The sequence below is a fragment of the Bombina bombina genome, chromosome 11, assembly GCF_027579735.1.
Source record: "Bombina bombina isolate aBomBom1 chromosome 11, aBomBom1.pri, whole genome shotgun sequence".
Classification (NCBI taxonomy): Eukaryota; Metazoa; Chordata; class Amphibia; order Anura; family Bombinatoridae; genus Bombina; species Bombina bombina.
Genome location: NC_069509.1, coordinates 35,240,392 through 35,261,957, shown reverse-complemented (window position 1 = coordinate 35,261,957; position 21,566 = coordinate 35,240,392). Strand labels below are relative to the sequence as shown.

The 21,566-nt window shown below is 42.5% G+C and overlaps 1 protein-coding gene across 1 annotated transcript; it reads left to right on the top strand.

Moving 5' to 3' along the window:
• The first annotated feature begins 678 nt into the window (after positions 1–678).
• LOC128641574 (uncharacterized) lies at positions 679–11,732 on the top strand. The gene is made up of 2 exons (XM_053694113.1): positions 679–2,529; positions 2,595–11,732. Exon 2 carries the CDS (start codon positions 4,686–4,688, stop codon positions 5,589–5,591), a length of 906 nt encoding a protein of 301 aa, XP_053550088.1. The 5' UTR covers positions 679–2,529; positions 2,595–4,685; the 3' UTR covers positions 5,592–11,732.
• Positions 11,733–21,566: the final 9,834 nt, after the last annotated feature.

Here is a 21,566-nt window from a genome sequence, read left to right as displayed (position 1 = left end):
GGCACTGCTGCTGTCTGTGCTGTGTATACATGTCACTGTACAGTAGTTTGTGTGAGGGGGAGGCTGGCACTGCTGCTGTCTACTACAGAGTGACATGTATACACAGCATAGACAGCAGCAGTGCCAGCCTCCCCCTCACACACACTACCACACAGTGACATGTATGCACAGCACAGACAGCAGCAGTGCCAGCCTCCCTCTCACACACACTACCACACAGTGACATGTATGCACAGCACAGACAGTAGCAGTGCCAGCCTGCCTCTCACACACACTACTACACAGTGACATGTATACACAGCACAGACAGCAGTAGTGCCAGCCTCCCTCTCACACACACTACTACACAGTGACATGTATACACAGCACAGACAGCAGCAGTGCCAGCCTCCCCCTCACACACACTACCACACAGTGACATGTATGCACAGCACAGACAGCAGCAGTGCCAGCCTCCCTCTCACACACACTACCACACAGTGACATGTATGCACAGCACAGACAGTAGCAGTGCCAGCCTGCCTCTCACACACACTACTACACAGTGACATGTATACACAGCACAGACAGCAGTAGTGCCAGCCTCCCTCTCACACACACTACTACACAGTGACATGTATACACAGCACAGACAGCAGCAGTGCCAGCCTCCCTCTCACACAAACTACTACAGAGTGACATGTATACACAGCATAGTGTGTGAGAGGGAGGCTGGCACTGCTACTGTCTGTGCTGTGTATACATGTCACTGTGTAGTAGTGTGTGTGTGAGAGGGAGGCTGGCACTGCTGCTGTCTGTGCTGTGCATACATGTCACTGTAGTAGTGTGTGTGTGAGAGGGAGGCTGGCACTGCTGCTGTCTGTGCTGTGCATACATGTCACTGTAGTAGTAGTGTGGGTGAGAGGGAGGCTGGCACTACTGCTGTCTGTGCTGTGTATACATGTCACTGTGTAGTAGTGTGTGTGAGAGGCAGGCTGGCACTGCTACTGTCTGTGCTGTGCATACATGTCACTGTGTGGTAGTGTGTGTGAGAGGGAGAGGCTGGCACTGCTGCTGTCTGTGCTGTGTATACATGTCACTGTGTAGTAGTGTGTGTGAGAGGGAGGCTGGCACTGCTGCTGTCTGTGCTGTGCATACATGTCACTGTGTAGAAGTGTGTGTGTGAGAGGGAGGCTGGCACTGCTGATGTCTGTGCTGTGTATACATGTCACTGTGTAGTAGTGTGTGTGAGAGGGAGGGTGGCACTGCTACTGTCTGTGTTGTGTATACATGTCACTGTGTAGTAGTGTGTGTGAGAGGGAGGGTGGCACTGCTGCTGTCTGTGCTGTGTATACATGTCACTCTGTAGTAGTGTGTGTGAGAGGGAGGGTGGCACTGCTGCTGTCTGTGCTGTGTATACATGTCACTCTGTAGTAGTGTGTGTGAGAGGGAGACTGCTACTGTCTGTGCTGTGCATACATGTCACTGTGTAGTAGTGTGTGTGTGAGAGGGAGGCTGGCACTGCTACTGTCTGTGCTGTGTATACATGTCACTGTGTAGTAGTGTGTGTGAGAGGCAGGCTGGCACTGCTGCTGTCTGTACTGTGCATACATGTCACTGTGTAGTAGTGTGTGTGAGAGGGAGGCTGGCACTGCTACTGTCTGTGCTGTGTATACATGTCACTGTGTAGTAGTGTGTGTGTGAGAGGGAGGCTGGCACTGCTGATGTCTGTGCTGTGTATACATGTCACTGTGTAGTAGTGTGTGTGAGAGGGAGACTGCTACTGTTTGTGCTGTGTATACATGTCACTGTGTAGTAGTGTGTGTGAGAGGAAGGCTGGCACTGCTACTGTCTGTGCTGTGTATACATGTCACTGTGTAGTAGTGAGTGTGAGAGGGAGGCTGGCACTGCTGCTGTCTGTGCTGTGTATACATGTCACTGTGTAGTAGTGTGTGTGTGAGGGAGGCTGGCACTGCTGCTGTCTGTGCTGTGTATACATGTCACTGTGTAGTAGTGTGTGTGTGAGAGGGAGGCTGGCATTGCTGCTGTCTGTGCTCTGTATACATGTCACTTTGTAGTAGTGTTTGTGAGAGGGAGGTTGGCACTGCTGCTGTCTGTGCTGTGTATACATGTCACTGTAGTAGTGTGTGTGTGTGAGGTAGGCTGGCACTGCTGCTGTCTGTGCTGTGCATACATGTCACTGTGTAGTAGTGTGTGTGAGAGGGAGAGGCTGGCACTGCTGCTGTCTGTGCTGTGTATACATGTCACTGTGTAGTAGTGTGTGTGAGAGGGAGGCTGGCACTGCTACTGTCTGTGCTGTGTATACATGTCACTGTGTAGTAGTGTGTGTGAGAGGGAGGCTGGCACTGCTGCTGTCTGTGCTGTGAATACATGTCACTGTGTAGTAGTGTGTGTGTGAGGTAGGCTGGCACTGCTGCTGTCTGTGCTGTGCATACATGTCACTGTGTAGTAGTGTGTGTGAGAGGGAGGCTGGCACTGCTGCTGTCTGTACTGTGTATACATGTCACTGTGTAGTAGTGTGTGTGTGAGGTAGGCTGGCACTGCTGCTGTCTGTGCTGTGCATACATGTCACTGTGTAGTAGTGTGTGTGAGAGAGGGAGGCTGGCACCATTTCTGTTATTATATACTGTATTAAATTAGTTGGCCTATCTGTATTAATCTTTACTGTGTGTCACACTGTGTGTATTCTCTGTCTGCATCTCCAGGCTTCATTCCAATAACTTGATGAGTTGCTACTTTTAACTTGTTTGGGTATCTCTGGTTTCCTGGAAGATTAGATATAGCAGAATCTTGCACGTGCTCTTTGTACACACCCGGTTTCTGGGCACACGCCACTGGTAATCTCGGGATATTTTACGGAATCGCAACACTAAAAATAATTCTGTACTTTTCCAATTTAAATTCTGGGGCAGTGAATTATATTTATATTAGGGATGTCCAGTTTTCTTTAAGGGACCCACACAGGGCAGAATGTAAGCTCTTGGCTGTTATCTAAAGCACTGATCAAACAAGAGGTTACGTATCCCTGATTAAAGGGATTTTTTTTGTCAATCTATTTATTTCATCTAAGATTTGGCATTTCAAAATATATTTCAGGTTTTGTTTGTTTTTTAAATATTTTTCTGTCCATTAATAAACCAAACTTTTTTCTTTTCATACTTTTTCAATCTGTCCCTCTCCTCCAAAAAAACAGCACCAGTTGCTTTTTATCAACCAGTAAGGATTAGTAGGGAAATACAATACCCATACTGCAGTGTTACTTTTAGCTTAAATAACTCTTGAAGTTTTTAGACAAAATAAATATATATATATGATATTATATGATGTGTTAAAGGGACAGTCCAGACCAAAATAAACTTTCATGATTCAAATAGGGCAGGTGATTTGAAACAACTTTCCAATTTACTTTTATCACCAATTTCTTTTACAAGATATGACGAGTCCACAGATTTCTTCCTTATGGGATATTGCCTCCTGGTCAGCAGGAGGAGGCAAAGAGCACCACAGCAGAGCTGTATATATATATATAGCTCCTCCCTTCCCTCCCACTCCAGTCATTCTCTTTGCCTGTGTTAGTGATAGGAAGAGGTAAAGTGAGGTGTTAGTTTAGATTCTTCAATCAACAGTTTATTATTTTTAAATGGTGCCAGTGTGTACTATTTTTCTCAGGGCTAGAGCTTCTGGCTTTTCAGCAATGGACTGGGGAGATTCTCACTCTGCAAATACGCTCCCATATTGATTGCTGCCCTGCTGATGGTCTTAACAGATATTATCTAAGACTCTTATTTGTCCCCACAGATGTGCTGGAGGTGAGGAAAAGGGACATCTTCATTGTGTGGGACAGCTTCATACTGCGTTTAGCGTTGAGGTATGTACAGTCATTTATTTCTGGGGAGACTGAAGTATCTCAGAACAGACTGGCACTTATTCCCTGTACAGGGAAAGGGTAATCGTTTTGTATTACAAGTTATGTGCATAAGTATTCCCTTTTTTTTTGTTTGGATAATCAGTAGCCTAATATAGAGTTAACCATGGGCTATGTTTTTATTATGGGCTTGACGCTGGGAGATTATGGCATGCGCAGCAAAGTATTCTATTTAACTTTGGCAATAATAGACTTGTGTGTGTTTATGTGAAGGGGCACATTGGTGATTCGAGGTACTTTTATAAGAACTGACATGTTTATTTGCCATGCGGTGCTTGCTGTAACCAGAGACTTTAGGTTTTTTTTGAGTTTCGCGCTCTCAGACGCGCATTTTATATCCGGATCCTGTCTTGGAGTAGCATGTATCTAGGCTCTGGTGTGGCCTAAGTCGCCTGTATTTACAAACTTCACAAGCGACCATAGGAGCGCCGTCCACGACTATTCAGTGTTTCGTTTGGACAGGTAGGTGCCACAGCAGAGCTGTGGCGAGGTGCAAGGGGTTAATTTAGACATTAATTGCTTTAATCGGTTATACACTTACAGTATAAATTTTTATAAATCTTAGGGTGTTTTCAAATTAATGCAGCTTATTGCGGAGCAATAAACGCATTTACGGCTTTAATTTTTAAAGAGACAGTACACCCATTTTTTTCAGCAACTTTTCTGAAGTGTTTGCCTTTTTAAATTTATTTGGAATTTCAGATAAAACGACCAATATTGCTATTGCTGGTTTGTTTGTCATGGCTGAACTTCCTGTTCTATGTGTTTAGATGCCAATGTGGAACCCCCTATTCCTTTTTGTCCCTCATGTACTGAGAGGGCTTTACAATGTAAAGTACAAATATTCTTTAATGCAAGTATATCTAAGGATGCTTCTCAGGCTGATGAGACTCAGGGTATGCCACAACTTTGTCCCCAAGCGTCACAACCTTTAACGCCTGCACAAGCGACGTCATGTTCTTCAACTGCGTCCATTTCATTCACTCTGCAGGATATGGCTGCAGTTATGTCATCCACTCTTACAGAAGTTTTATCTAAGTTGCCAGTGTTACAAGGCAAACACAGCAGGACAGAGGCCCACATGGTCCCTGCGTCTTCTGATGCTTTAATTGCTATCTCCAATATACCTTCCCAGGGCTCTGATTTGGGAGGTAGGGAGGCTCTATCTGAGGGGGAACTGTCTGACTCAGGAAGTGCATTACCCCCGACAGATTCAGACGTCATGTCCTTCAGATTTAAACTTGAGCACCTCTGCATTTTGCTGCGAGAGGTTTTGGTGACTCTGGACGACTGTGACTCTATTGTGGTCCCACCAGAGAAATTGAGTAAGATGGACAAATACTTAGAGGTCCCTTCTTATTCTGATGGTTTTCCGGTTCCTAAGAGAATTTCGGAAATTATTGCTAGGGAATGGGAAAGAACGGGTATCCCGTTCTCCCCTTCCCCTATTTTTAAGAAAATGTATCCTATAGCTGACACTATTCGGGACTCTTGGCAGATGGTCCCTAAGGTGGAGGGAGCTATTTCTACTCTGGCGAAGCATACAACTATTCCTATAGAGGATAGTTGTGCTTTCAAAGACCCCATGGATAAGAAGTTGGAGGGTCTCCTTAAAAAACCCTATATTAATCGGGGGGTTTATTGCAACCGGCTGCTTGCATTGTAACAGTCATGACTGCAGCTGCCTTTTGGTTTGACGCTCTAAAAGAGTGTCTTAGAACTGAGACCTCTTTAGAGGAAATACAGGACAGAATTAAGGCGCTGAAGCTGGCTAATTCTTTTATTACGGATGCTTCCTTTCAGATAACCAAGTTAGCTGCTAAGAGTTTGGGATTCTCCATCTTAGCACGAAGAGCTTTATGGTTAAAATCTTGGTCTGCGGATGTGTCCTCTAAATCCAAGCTTTTGGCTATTCCTTTCAAGGGAAAGACCCTATTCGGGCCTGATTTGAAAGAAATCATTTCTGATATTACGGGAGGTAAGGGTCATCTCCTCCCTCAAGACAAAACATCTAAGCAAAGGGGACGACAGAGTAATTTTCGTTCCTTTCGTAATTTCAAGGGAGCCCCCCCTTCCTCTACCGCTAAGCAGGAAGGGAACTATTCTCAAGCCAAAGCTACCTGGAGACACAACCAGGCTTGGAACAAGGGTAAACAACCCAAGAAGCCCGCTGCTGCTCCCAAGACGGTATGAAGGGGCGGCCCGCGATCCGGGACCGGATCTAGTAGGGGGCAGACTTTCTCTCTTTGTCCAGGCTTGGATAAGAGACGTTCAGGATCCCTGGATACTAGAAATCGTGTCTCAAGGGTATCAGTTTTATTTCAAAAATTCCTTCCCAAGGGGAAGGTTTCTTCTTTCACGATTGTCTGTAGACCAGATAAAAAGAGAGGCGTTCTTACGTTGTGTAAAAGACCTCTCCACTATGGGAGTAATTTGTCCCGTCCCCATACAGGGGCAGGGGTTTTATTCAAATCTTTTTGTGGTTCCCAAAAAAGAGGGAACGTTCCGACCCATTTTAGACCTCCAAAGTCTAAACAAGTTTCTCAGAGTTCCATCCTTCAAGATGGAGACCATTTGGACAATTCTTCCATTGATCCAGGAGGGTCAATATATGACTACCGTGGACTTAAAGGATGCATATCTTCATATTCCTATCCACAGAGATCATCACCACTTCCTAAGGTTTGCCTTTCTGGACAAACATTTTCAGTTCGTGGCCCTTCCTTTCGGACTGGCCACGGCACCCAGGATCTTCACAAAGGTCCTAGGGTCTCTGCTGGCGGTTCTTAGACCGCGGGGCATTGCAGTGGCGCCTTATCTGGACGACATTCTGATCCAGGCGTCGTCTTATCAGCTGACAAAGTCTCATACCGAGATTGTTCTCTCCTTTCTAAGGACTCACGGGTGGAAGGTGAATCTAGAAAAGAGTTCCCTAATTCCACAGACAAAGGTTCCTTTCCTGGGAACTCTAATAGACTATATCCATGAAAAAATGTTTGACAATGTCAGAAAGTTAAAGATTCTGAATACATGCTGATCCCTTCAGTCCAATCCTCGGCCATCAGTGGCTCAGTGCATGGAGGTAATTGGATTGATGGTGGCGGCAATGGACATCATTCCGTTTGCTCGTTTTCATCTCAGACCTCTGCAACTGAGCATGCTCAGACAGTGGAATGGAGATTATGCAAATTTGTCTCCTCAGATAGATCTGGATCAGGAGACAAGGGACGTGCTTCCGCAGACCCTCATGGGTGATATAGTGACAACGGACGCCAGTCTACTAGGTTGGGGTGCAGTCTGGGATTCCCTGAAGGCTCAGGGTGTGTGGACTCGGTCGGAGTCTCTACTTCCAATCAATATTCTGGAGTTGAGAGCAATATTCAATGCGCTTCCGGCTTGGCCTCAGTTGGCTTCGGCCAAGATCATCCGATTTCAGTCGGACAACATCACGACTGTGGCTTACATCAATCATCAGGGAGGAACAAGGAGTTCCTTAGCGATGACAGAAGTATCCAAGATAGTTCTGTGGGCGGAGGCTCACTCTTGTTATCTGTCAGCAATCTACATCCCAGGAGTGAACAACTGGGAAGCGGATTTTTTGAGCAGACAGACGTTTCATCTGGGGGAATGGGAACTCCATCCGGAGGTCTTTGCCACCCTGATTCTCAGATGGGGCAGGCCGGAGCTGGATATTATGGGATCTCGTCAGAATGCCAAGCTCCCGAGATACGGATCTAGGTCCAGGGATCCTCAGGCCGAACTGATGGATGCCTTGGCAGTGCCTTGGTCGTTTAACCTAGCTTATGTGTTTCCACCGTTTGCTCTCCTTCCCCGGGTAATTGCTCGGAGCAAACAGGAGAGGGCTTCTGTGATTCTTGCAGGACTTGGTATGCCGATCTGGTGGACATGTCCTCTCTGCCACCGTGGAAGCTTCCATTGAGGCAGGACCTTCTCGTTCAGGGACCCTTCCATCATCCGAATCTAATTTCTCTGCAGCTGACTGCTTGGAGATTGAACGCTTGATTTTATCTAAGCGAGGGTTCTCTGATGCGGTCATTGATACCTTGATCCAGGCACGTAAGCCTGTTACTAGAAAGATTTACCATAAGATATGGCGTAAATATCTTTATTGGTGCGAATCCAAGGGCTACTCATGGAGTAAGATTAGGATTCCTAGGATTTTGTCCTTTCTCCAAGAAGGATTGGAGAAAGGGTTATCAGTAAGTTCCTTAAAGGGACAGATTTATGCTTTATCTATTTTGCTACACAAACGTCTGGCAGATATTCCGGATGTTCAATCCTTTTGTCAGGCTCTGACTAGAATCAGGCCTGTGTTTAGACCTATTGCTCCTCCTTGGAGTTTGAATTTAGTTCTTAATGTTCTTCAAGGGGTTCCGTTTGAACCTATGCATTCCATAGATATTAAATTATCTTGGAAAGTTTTTTATTTTTGGTTGCTATTTCTTCTGCTCGCAGAGTTTCTGAGCTTTCAGCATTACAATGCGATTCTCCTTACCTTATTTTTCATTCCGATAAGGTAGTGTTACGTACCAAACCTGGTTTTCTTCCTAAGGTTGTTTCCAACAAAAATATTAATCAGGAAATTATGGTTCCTTCATTGTGTCCTAATCCTTCTTCTAAGAAGGAGCGTCTGATACATAACTTGGACGTGGTCCGTGCCCTGAAGTTTTACTTGCAGGCGACTAAAGAATTTCGTCAATCATCTTCATTATTTGTTTTTTCTGGAAAACGTAGGGTCCAGAAAGCTACGGCTACCTCTCTTTCTTTTTGGCTAAAGAGTATCATCCGTTTTGCATATGAGACTGCTGGACAGCAGCCTCCTGAAAGAATTACGTCTCATTCCACTAGGGCTGTGGCTTCCTCATGGACATTCAAAAATTAGGCTTCTGTTGAATAGATTTGCAAGGCTGCAACTTGGTCGTCTCTTCATCCTTTTTCCAAATTTGATACTTTTGCCTCGCCCGAGGCTGTTTTTGGGAGAAAGGTTCTTCAAGCAGTGGTGCCTTCCGTTTAGGCTCCTGTCTTGTCCCTCCCTTTCATCCATGTCCTATAGCTTTGGTATTGTATCCCATAAGTAAGGATGAAATCTGTGGACTTGTCATATCTTGTAAAAGAAAAGGAAATTTATGCATACTGATAAATGTATTTCTTTTACGATATGACGAGTCCACGGCCCACCCTGTCATTTTCTAAGACAGGTCTTTATTTTTGTTAAACTTCAGTCACCTCTGCACCTTGGCTTTTCCTTTCTCTTCCTAACGTCGGTCGAATGACTGGAGTGGGAGGGAAGGGAGCAGCTATATATACAGCTTTGCTGTGGTGCTCTTTGCCTCCTCCTGCTGAACAGGAGGCGATATCCCATAAGTAAGGATGAAATCCGTGGACTCGTCATATCGTAAAAGAAATATATTTATCAGGTAAGCATAAATTTCCTTTTTGCTTTGTTCTCTTAGCATTCTTAGATGAAAGCTAAACCTAGGTAAGATCATATGCTAGTTTCTTAGACCTTGAAGGCCACCTGTAATCTGAATGCATTTTGACAGTTTTTCACCACTAGGGAGTTAGTTCATGTGTGTCATATAGATTATATTGAGCTCATACACGTGAAGTTACCTACGAGTCAGCACGGATTGGCTAAAATGCAAGTCTGTCAAAAGAACTGAAATAAGGGGGCATATATACAAGGCAATTACAAAGGTAAAATGCGTATTATTATAACAGTGTTGGTTATGCAAAACTGGGAAATGGGTATCTTTTAAACAACAATTCTGGTGTTGACTGTCCCTTTAATGCATGATAGGCCATTTTTGCATATGTCTCATACATGTAATGAACCTGATAATTTTGTGTAGGGTGAAGGAACCCTCACCTGTGTGATGTAATGGGGCCCTGACTAATAACATTGTTACGCTATGTGCACAATGTACATTAAAAAATATTTGTCCTTCTAAATTGTAATGCAACGGACAGGCTACTGTAAAATATCAAGGCTTCTGTTGTTTATAAAGAGACAGTTATTTTAAATAGTTTCATAAGCACCAAATCTGTCATAACTCTTTAAGTATTCAAACTTGCAAGTGTATAATTTATTAAAAATATTAGAACTGGATTAAAGGGACAGTCTACTCCATAATTTGTATTATTAAAAAGATAGATAATCCCTTTATTACCCATTCCCCAGTTTTGCATAAGCATCACAGTTATAGTAATATACTTTTTACCTTTGTATTTAAGCCTCTGACCCCTTGTTTCAGTTTTTTTACAGACTTGCATTTTAACCAAAATCAGTGCTGACTAATGGGTAACTCCACAGGCGTTAGAACAATATTATTCTTATGGCACACATGAACTAACGCTGTATATCTGTGAAAAACTCTCCAAATGCACTGAGATAAGAGGCAGCCTTCAAGGGCTTAGAAATTAGTATATGAGAATACGTAGATTTAGCTTTCAACAAAGAGTACCAACGGAACAAAGCAAATTTGATGTTAAAAGTAAGTTGGAAAGTTGTTTAAAATTGCGTGCCCTATCTGAATCACAAAAGTTTAATTTTGACTAGACTGTCCCTTTAACTAAACAAACCAATGAAATTAGAAAGCTGTTCATTTAGTTTCTCCTATATATTATTTAGAGAAGCTCAATTAAATAATTTGGTATTGGTTTGTTTACTTATCTAATTTTGGCCAAAATTAGATTATGTTCATTATCTGTTTGTTTAAAATACAATTAACCCTTTCTTGTCTGGGTTAACGTGTCTACATCAGAACAACTGTTCCGATGTAAACAAATTGAAATCTTGCGATCGTGCACGTGATGACGAGATTTCAATGATGGGATCACCTCAGGGGGTTGTCCCTATGATGCTAGGCACGCCCTCCACACCACGATCCCATCAGGGAAGCGCCAGTGGCTTCAGGAATCGGTTAGGACGTTTTATTCCGTCCTTCTGCGCTAAAGCCCAGCAAAATTCAGACGGAATACAACATCCTAACAGCGTGAAAAGGTTAATAAAAACTATTTTTTTGCACATTATTTACTTTAGAAATCCTCCATTTTTAAAAAAAAATCTATTTTAATGAGCAGTAAGTGATCGGGCCAATTTTCATTGTCCTATAACGGCAGAATTGGAGATACTGTGCGTGTATGGATCACTTGCTGCTTGTAAAAAAAAAAAAGTCACTTTCTGAAGAGGGATTTAAATGATAAAAAAAAATTATATAAAACTGTAAATTTGTTGTTATATATTTATGGTGCTTGTAATCCTATTAGAGGAAACTTTATTTTAATATTGTTTGTACCATAAAACTAAAGAAGAAATCTGTCTAAAAGCACTGACCGAGCAGTCACTCTACCTAACCCTCCGAAGCGCCAAATGAAAGCAGCTGAAGCGTTTGTCAGGAGTTTGTCATATGCGCCAGTAGTATTGGTAATAAAGCTCACAAACCTATTCTAGTGTAATCAAAGATATGGTTAATTACATATTGTACAGGAATATACAATATCCGCATCTCTTCTAAGTAAAATGCTCTGAAAATAGTATTTTAATTGCTTTTTTTATGTAATATAATAATTTTTTCCCCTATTTTAATGCAGATTGCACAATATGTACAATTGATATTTGTTCATTATTTTAGTCCTAAAAAAGTGTATTTAAATATTTTTTTTTTATTATTATAGGAGTGTTTTGAGTTTGTAGCAATAAATAAAAACAAGGATTTCAATGAAATATAATCTATATTTTGTGGCGGAAATAAAAAATAAAGGTTTAATATGTTTTTAAAAAATAGCATTGTATCTATTTTCAATATTATTTAGCTTTTCCTTTTTTTAAATAAAAATGTATTTTACCAAGAAGCTAATAAAATTGTGTGTCGGCTGGTGGTATATGAGTGACATAGACTTTGAGCAGATGGGTTAATAAAGCAAAGCATAAATTGCACAGTCCTTAGTCAGGAATAACAGGAATTTCACAGTATAAAAGCCACGATGGCAATTTCAAATGTAAAAAATGTTCGGTTTGTGAGAATATGCTTAGAGGAAAAATGTTCTATGATAATGAAGGAAAATTACATAGAGTAAAGGGGTCACATTACTTGTAGATCAGAAGGGGTAGTATATATGCTCCAATGTAATTGTCCAAAAATCTATGTAGGAAAAACCTATGGAGAATTAAGAGAAAGCATTAAGGAACACAAAAGGGACATTAGAAATAACTGTATAAAATACAGTAGTTTAGCCAGGCATTTATTTCTAACTCATGATAGTAATGAAGATGAACTTAAATTTATTGGTCTGGAGCTGTCTCGGTATCGGTAGCTGACCGAATCGTACTTAGGCTCTGGTTAGTGCCCTGGAGACCTGTGGGAGAACGTGTTCCTGCTTCTACGAGTCAGCTGAGCGGTTCCAAAGTCTCAGTCTGCTAATTATTGCACTGGCTGTGCAACTGGGTTTGTGAGTACATTTGAGCTTTATATACTTGCTTTATTTCCGTGTCCTTATGATATTATACTAGGCGCCTCTATTTCTCATCCTTCTCATAGAGAGGAGCCTCCATCGTTTTCAGCACGTTCAACACTTACTGGATTTTAATTGTATATTGTTAAGACACTTGCAAGAATCATTTCCCCTTTATTTGGGGCGGATAATTTGATGAACACTTTTGAGGATATGAAATATCTTAAAACTATACTGAGTCACGAATCATTCACTCACATTTTATTTATTACATTTTTTATTATTATTTTTAATGATATATCACCTTTGACACTGCTTTATATATATATTTTTATTTGGCACTTAGTATTTTTCTGGTGCACCTTCTAATTCTAGTCTATTTTGGACTATATTTATTTATATTGTATTTAAACTGGCTATTTATTTTAATTCCATGTCATAATAAATATGATACATTAACCTTTTAAAGCCGTTATGCCGTTCCATTCCGTCATAATTAGACTGGGCTTTAAAGCCGTTATGACGGAATGGAACGTCATAACTAACGGCTGTCCTGAAGCCTTCTGTGCTTCAGGGATTTAATCGCGGTCTGGAGGGCGTTCCTAGGATTGTAGGGACGCCCCCCAGATGCGATCCAATAATTGAAATCTCGCGATCGTATGCACGATCGCGTAGTTTCAATTTGTCTACATCGGAAGAGTTGTTCCGATGTAGGCACTTTAACCCTGTCACGAAAGGGTTAAGTATTTGTATATATTGTCTAATGTTGATATTCTGAATTGCCATTTAACTATGAAAAGGTTTCCTTTCTCTAAAAATTGCCACAATGATAAACCACAAGCAGTTAAGTAGATACAAAGTTTCAAATTCACCCAATAGGCTGAAGGGGAAAAAGAAATGACGATAGGAAATTACGTCACTGAATTCAAGCCGGATGAAGCCTGTGCATTGTTTGGGGTGAAACGTGCGTAGCAAACGCAGCAGAAGTATTACAACTGACAAGTTTCAATGGACTTCCCCCATACCGACAAGGTCAACTAAACAGTTGGAAATGTTGATTCTAGACGATGCTGAAGGTAAAAGGATGTGGCACCAGAAACCCCACGTAAGTGACCTCTAACGAGCACCGATAACGGAGGACCAAAAGGAGGGTAGGAGTATACGGCAGACGCTGCCCAAACCTAACACGCTGTGGAAGGCGCTACTCCCTGGTAACAAATGTTCCATTCATGAATGGGAAGGGTCTGACTAAGGACTGTGCAATTTATGCTTTGCTTTATTAACCCATCTGCTCAAATGGTTTAACTTGCGGGACAGAACTGGAAACTAACACTACTAACAGTTGCAAGTAACCATGACAACAGCCGTGGGGGTGCACATTGAATATATTGAACAAATGGCCAAAACCGATGGGATACAGCGGATACATTTGAATGAGTTATTCAACTCTGTCTATACAACTAAGAGGGAGGTCCCTATAGAATGTAATGGGTACCCATATTAACTTGGTCTAGTGGATATATTATCATTAATATCTTTTCTGCTTGTGGCAATGTGTTAATAAATAATATATGTTAATTAAGCTGAATTTCACTGTTATTGTTTTGATTTATAATATTTGAATCCGGCAAGGTTGGTGCTGGGCAAAGCTATACTGAACTACACAGGATAGGGGTGGACACTTAGGGTTGCTCCCCCTTCCCTGTAGTAAGTAGTTTGTTCTGTTTTGAACTTCTGTATTTACATTACTTATATCTCCAAGCACTGTCTACCTGTTAATACTTAATAACACAGGTAAACAAGAACCAGGAAAATAAATATATTTCTTGTGCCAGTCTAACCACACACACATATATATATATATATATATATATATATATATATATATATATATATATATATATATATATATATATATATATATATATATATATATATTATATGCACTTTTAATTTGTGGGACAGTATTACATTTCAACAGCGCATGTGTAGCAACACAACTTCCTTGTCAGAAACTGCTCCCTTTGAGTGCGCATGTTGCTGATTGACACAATCGCATTCCACACATTCCTATTTAACATGAGGAGTGAGATTACGTCATACAGAACATGCGCAGTCAGAGGGAGCAGATTCTGACAAAGGAGCAGAATCTGATAGAACACCGGCGCCAAATCAGATGTGCGCCATCTTAAATACCCCTGACCAGTGTCCCCGCCCCTCCATCACTTGAACCGGGGTCCTCTCTCCTCCCACGGTTTCAAAGCCCCCTCGCTCCAATTCTTTAAAGGAACATGAAACCCAAATGTTTTCTTTCACGGTTTAGAAAGAGCATGCAATTTTAAACAACTTTCTATTTTACTTCTATTATCTAATTTGCTTCATTCTCGTGATATCCTTTGCATATCTAGATAGGCTTAGTAGATGCTAATGGGTGGCTGCACATAGATGCCTTATGTGATTGTCTCACCATTGTGCATTGCTATTTCTTCAGCAAAGGATATCTAAAGCATGAAGCAAATTAGATAACAGAAGTAACTTGGAATGTTGTTTAAAATTGAATTCTCATCTGAATCATGAAAGAAAAATTTAGGGTTTAGTGTCCCTTTAATATCTGGGGGCTTTCTTTACAACTGCGGTTGAAAAGCAGAAAGGGGTGAGAAGCTTTTATAGAGACTTGTCTTTATGCTGTTTGTTTTTTACTGCGTCACACCGCTCAATACTCCAAAGCACTCTACGTATACTATCTGCAAAAACAACAGTCTGAGAGATTCTGCCTACAGTTTATGTGAAAGATAAGGATGGATGTTTATTTTGCATATTGTCAGCATCGCTATGCAAACAAATGTTATACAGGACATATGGTACATTTATATACAGGATAGTATTGCCATCTTCTAGAAGACTGGTTTCCCCGAAACTCATTTCAAGATAGTCTCCTCACTTTTACAGCTGTACTATCTGCAAAGGTGCGCAGTTCACAATTTGATTGTCTAAAAACAGCAACATTTGCATGGATGACAAACACCTTTTTTCTTCCTAATTGGAAAGAGTCCACAGCTGCATTCATTACTTTTTGTAAACAAGAACCTGGCCACCAGGAGGAGGCAAAGACACCCCAAAGGCTCAAACACTCCTCCCACTTCCCTCATCCCCAGTCATTCTTTGCCTTTCGTCCCAGGAGGTTGGCAGAGAAGTGTCAGAATTTGTTTTGTCTCTTATGGAGGGTACTACTCTTCGCAAATGGGACAGGAGTTTTGAGTAGCCCTATAAGCTTCTCAACTTGAGGGCCTGGGTGAACGTTAGAGTCCAGGGATGCAGATAACTCATATCAACAGCTCCAACAGCAATCGGCGTTGACGAGTTTCGCAGACTGCTTCTCTCAAGTCCATGTCAGGAGCGATACTACTAACCTGTCACACTTGAAGGGCCGTGTTCCTGTTCCACGGCGAAGGTTCTGGTAAGATCGTTTCATATTTTATTACATAATGTTAACACAGAAGACAGGGTCACAGTGTGGCGCCTTTTATCTTTACAGAATCAAAGGCTAATATCTCCTTAGGAGGATTATTTAACAGGGGGGAATAATAATCTTATATGTTTATTTGATTTTATGCTGCTTTATGTGTGAGATGTTATGGGCTCATAGGCTGTTATGGAACATACAGGTTTCACTTTCACTTTGAGAGCCATGCAGCTTACAAGCTTGGCGTGTTTCCCTCATAGCAGGGTCAGTCCTGCATTGTGCACTATGTGATTCGTTCCCTCTTTCCTGACCGGACTATCAGAGGGGAGTCATAAATCTCTGTACTATCTGGGTCATAGGAGGTGGTGAGTGCACCAGCCATTGGGGTATAAGGGTGCTATTTTTTTTTTAATAAAATAAGATTTTTTATTTCTCTAGTTCTCTGGTTATTGCACTAGCGATGGAGGATTCTGTTACTTTAGAGGGCGCTCCCTCTATACCTAAGGAGTAATTCCTGTTTATATGGTAAGGATGCCCTAGTTCCCCCTCTCAATTATGTTCCATTAGCCTTGATACTGTGATAATATTAAACATGTTTGATACCACGGAGCTGTCCACCTCTGAGGAGTTGTCGTCTGGTGAGGTGCGTACCCTACATTGTTATCTCTATACACATGCAGTTTTCCTGTGGCATTGCGGATCCTCCATCTGGAGGGCGACTTTTTTTTTTTTTCTCTCCAGACGTTACTCCGCAGTTCAGACGGCGGTGTCTGCGGCCTTAATGCTTTTCCTCGCCCTGCTAAGCGCAAGCAAAGGTTTACATACTGCACTCCTTCCCAGAGTACATCAAATCATTTTGGATTTAACTGATAGGGTTATCCGAGGATGCAGTTCTTTCTGAGACTTCAGAGTATGAACTTTCTGGGTTGGAGTCTGCTGCCTCTCAACCTCCAGCTGCTGAGGAACCAGACTTTAGTTTTAGGAATTTGTGCTTCTTCTAAATGAAGTTTTTGGCGAATTCAGGGGTTCCAGATGTCATATTGCCTGATGAACCTTATATTTCCTAAATTGAATAGAGTTTGAGGACAGGGTGGTACCTTCCCTGCTCCTGCTGTCCCGGGTATTCCGCCTTGGACTGTACAGTTCCCTGCGGGTGCGACTGTCCCTAAGTGTTGTGCATTTCATTACAAAATTGTGCACCTTTGCGTGTTACTCAGACATGTTTTTTTCAGTTATTGAACAAATCTATCCTTATTGAATACAGGAATACTCAGTCTGCTCTTTGAATGATGCACCTCATTAGACATGTGGGGATGATGTAATCTCCTGATTGTCCATGTATTGAAATATTTCCCAGTTTTTTTTGGAAGATCAGGGCTCCGTTTGGCTGGTCCTGCGGTAGGCCTGTTTCTTCTTGGGCATTAACCTATGGGTCGCCTTGTATTTTATTTTCATTCAATAGGATGTCCTGTCTGTTTTCCTTCTTCCCCTCTGAGGGAGGATTTATGCGGCTTGACGATTAGGACCCGGATTGCATACTTGTCCTGTTTGGTGTCAGTTCTATCTGGTAGCTGTTAAGACACGTGGCGTCGCTCTGCTTGGCTGGTCCGGTAGAGGCACTGAGTGCCCATGTTATCCTCTGTGTTCAACTAAGCATTCTAGAGGACCTGTGGGTCCGTGAGGCAGGAAGGGTTGTCTCAGTCCTGATAGCCTTCAATTTGGATGACTGGCTCAGTGGAGTTCCACTGCATCTCTCTCTCTTGTGTCTAGGGTTGTCAGACCCTAGAGCTCCTTTCCATGTAGTGGAGGGTTGGTGGGCTTGCACCCTCTTGCCACCGAGTTGGGCGGTTTGTCCTTTTTTCTTTTGAGGCCCTGGGAATTGTCCTTCTGGATTTAGTCCTCAGCAGCTAGTAGCTTATTGAGTAGTTCAACTGCCTTGCAGCGGATGGGTTGCAGCATGTGACCAGCTGCAGCTATTGCACATTGACTATGTACGGTCTAGCTGTTTTTATAATACATTTTGTTCTTCCTCTGTTGTCTCCATGTGAGTTAGGTCTCCTTTCAGGGACCTGGGTTCCCCTCCGGGATATGGTCGTTCCCTGTTAGGGGCACTGCGTGTGGTCTCCTTGGGCTCTGCTCAGAGCTGGGGATGCTGTGCGTCCTTTTCTCTCTATGATCCTCTGTATGGAAGTGATGTGGAGATCAGCCTTTGCTTGAGTGATTTTGGCTTTGGGGTATCCCCTTGCTTGTTGTCCTGCGGCTGTTTGTGAGTCTATGGGCTCTAATGTAGTTGTACGACTTTTTAACGCCTTAGCTCCTTTGGAGTATTGGACTCTTCCTTGGGTTGGGACTTGCGAGTTATCTCATTATCTGGGTTGATCTGGATAGTGCGTTGATTTCTCCCTGTCGTCTGTTTTTTATGTCAGGCGAGGTGTTAAGTTCTCGGATATTGTTTGTTTAAACGATTGGGGGCTCGGGTCTGTTTTCTCCCAGGTGCTTCCGGTTGCTGAGGCTTCGCTCAGTGTTTTCCTTTGTGGAGTTGTTGCCGGACTTTTTGGCTCTAGGGCTGGTTTGAGGTTCCCCAGTTCCTGGGAACTTGGGCTATGTCCTTTTACTTGGACTAATTGACCTGGTCACGGTTGGCCAGGTTCTCTGAGTGCTTATGCTCATTGGGCTTGACTTACACCTTTATGGTTGGTTTCCCTTGGTCAGCTTGTTGTGGTAACCTTATGGATCACTGCTCTGCAGGCGAATGGGTTTGAAATGTCTCTGCTGCAGCAATTGCACATTGGATGTGTGTTAGCAAGCTAATTCCTTAGGGGGATTCCTTCCAAGTGCATCTGAGTTGGAGAGCAATCTCTCCTTTAGCCTGTGGCTTTGTGTCTTGTGGGCAGGTGCTCTGCTTTTTTGGCCCCATCCCTTTTCTTAGGGTGGGGGGCTGTCACACCCGTATGCGTATCTGAGGAATACAAAATAATTTCACTATAAATGGTAAGGACCTCAATTGCCGAGACAGAATGATATCAAAATTAATGTAGCAGAAAGTTACTGAAGAATACAATGAGTGGTTGTATCTTCATTGTAACACCAAGCTGTGATTTCTGTAATGGTGGTGTAAATAAGATTACCCTATAGCTGCCACATGTGCAGAGCAATGCACTGAGAAATTGCAGCAGGGTAACCGGTTTACACCCCAGAGGTCAGATAAGGCATATAGGGCAGAACTAAATAAAACAATTAAGAAGCAGAAACTTCTATAAATAATAATGAATTGTTAGTGCAGAAAGTATAACCAGATGAGGTGTAATTGAACCTACTGAAAATAGTGTTATAGGAAAATATGAAGGTTGTATATTGTCCGAGTAGCATAATATCCCAATAGGAGTGGAATTGAGGTGCAGGATACCACAGCATAATACTTATGAACTTTAGGGCTTACCGGAGATCAAATCGTTGAGAGAGCTGAGCGATAATTCGTGCGGTTACAGAGGGCTGTGTCAGTCCGACTGTGCTGAAGTTGGCGTGTGACGTCACCGCCGCCTGGCTTGGATGTGCGTAGTTGTTTCCCAGCTGACTGCCGATGCAGTGTAATCCGGAGCAGAGAAAATACAGAGCGGTAGAGATGACAAAGTGTTAGAAAGCTCTGTGGAATTATAGCAGAAAGTAACTTTGTCAAATGCTGAATCGTAGGAATGTGAACAGCGTTCACTTTGGCAGTTTGTGTGATCAGGTCGAGTGGATCCGTCTGTTGAAACAGAGTACACAGCAGGAGTTGGCTTGTAGTGTATCAGAGGTATAACTTCAATACTAAGCAACTTGTGAAGTGGGAGGCAACCTTAAATAGGGTGGAGAGGATAAGGTGAGCAGAAAATTAAAGGAACAGTGATAACTGACAGGTAGTATGAGAGGAATCCCTGACAGAATCCCCCATCTAATGAGCAACTCCCGGGGCTCATGGTCCAGGGCGGTCAGGGTTTCTTTGATGGAAACTGGAAACTAGACGCGGTGCTGAAATGTTGCTGGCAGGTTCCCAAGAGTTTTCCTCCTTGGAGTAGCCCTTCCAGCTGATGAGGTATTGTAGAGCACCTCGGTACAGGCGGGAGTAGAGAATAGTTCTTATTTCATACTCGACATTTGGATCAATGGTAACGGCTGGAGTAGACCGTTGATTTGAGATGCGTCTTACCTCCCTATAGGGTTTTAATAGGGAGACGTGAAATGTTGGGTGAATCTTTAATGTGTCAGGTAACTTGAGGCGGATAGCATTTGGATTGATCACTTTCTCAACTGGATATGGTCCAACGAAAAGAGGGGAGAGTTTTCTGGATGGAGTATTCATTCTCAGGAGAGCCATACTAAGTCGCCTATTTGGTAGACTGGAGGAGTGCTTCTGTGTTTGTCATAGTAATGTTTTTGTATGTCTTTGGCTCGTTTTATGGAGGATTCGATAGAGCTGAAGTTTGAGGAGATGGAGTCAGACAATTCCGAGATGCTGGGAGAGAGGGACTGTGAAGTAGGTAACAATTGGAAAGAAGGGTGAAAACCATAATTTGCAAAGAACGGGGTTTGATTGGTAGTGGAATGTAACGTATTATTGTAACAGAATTCTGCATAAGGTAAAAGTTCAGACCAATGGTCTTGTTGTGTTGAACAGAAGGCTCTCAAGAATTGCTCAAGCCACTGATTACATCTTTCCGTCTGTCCGTTTGTTTGCGGATGATACGCAGTGGTGAGTCTCCTGTCGATGTTGAATATTTTACAGAATTGCGACCACAACTTGCTGGAGAATTGTGTGCCCCGATCGGAAAGGATAGTAGTGGGTACACCATGGTATTTGATAATATTGGAAATAAGTAAACGGATAGTCTCCATAGCAGTAGGTAGTTTTGTTAAAAGGAATAAAATGACACATTTTTGTGAACAAATCCACAACAACAAGAATAGTGGTGTTTTTTGAGGATAGAGGCAGGTCAACAATAAAATCAAGTGCAATGTCGGACCAGGGCCTCTTTGGTGTAGGTAGAGAAAGTAGCAACCCATAGGGGGGCTGTTTTTCCTTTTTAGAAACTATACATGTGCTACAAGTCTGAACATGGTTTTTTATGTCAGTGGTCATGTGAGGCCACCAATAGTTTCTGTTAACTAATTCTAAAGTCTTGGTAATCCCTGGATGCCCAGCGAGTAGAGAGTCATGTACAGAGTGGAGGAGAGTAGATCTGAGAGTAGGTGGTATGTATAATTTAGAGTTAAAGTAGTAGCACCCGTCAGGTTTGATAGTAAGATCAAGCTCCGCCTTTGTTTGATCCTTTCTTTGCTCCATTTTTAGGATATTCAGGGAGTCAGTGGTGAAACAGAGAAAATTTTGAGCTGGGATAAGAGATTGTTGAAGGGATGGTGAAGGTTTATCCACTGGCATACGTGAGAGGGCATCCGCCTTCTGATTTTTTCCAGATGGACGAAAAGTAATTAGGTAATTAAACCTTGATAGGAATAGATTCCAGCGGACTTGTCTAGCAGATAACGTCCTAGTAGACTTTAGGTACTGTAAGTTCCTATGGTCGGTATAGATTAGAATAGGAATAAGAGTCCCTTCCAACAGGTGTCGCCAATGTTCCAGAGACAGCTTTATAGCTAGTAACTCTTTATCCCCGATGGGATAGTTTTGTTCAGCCAAATTCAGGGTTCGTGAGTAGTAGGCGACAG

Excerpts from the sequence above, each read along its gene's own strand:
- LOC128641574 (XM_053694113.1), top strand. The coding sequence starts at position 4,686 with ATGTGTTTAGATGCCAATGTGGAACCCCCTATTCCTTTTTGTCCCTCA.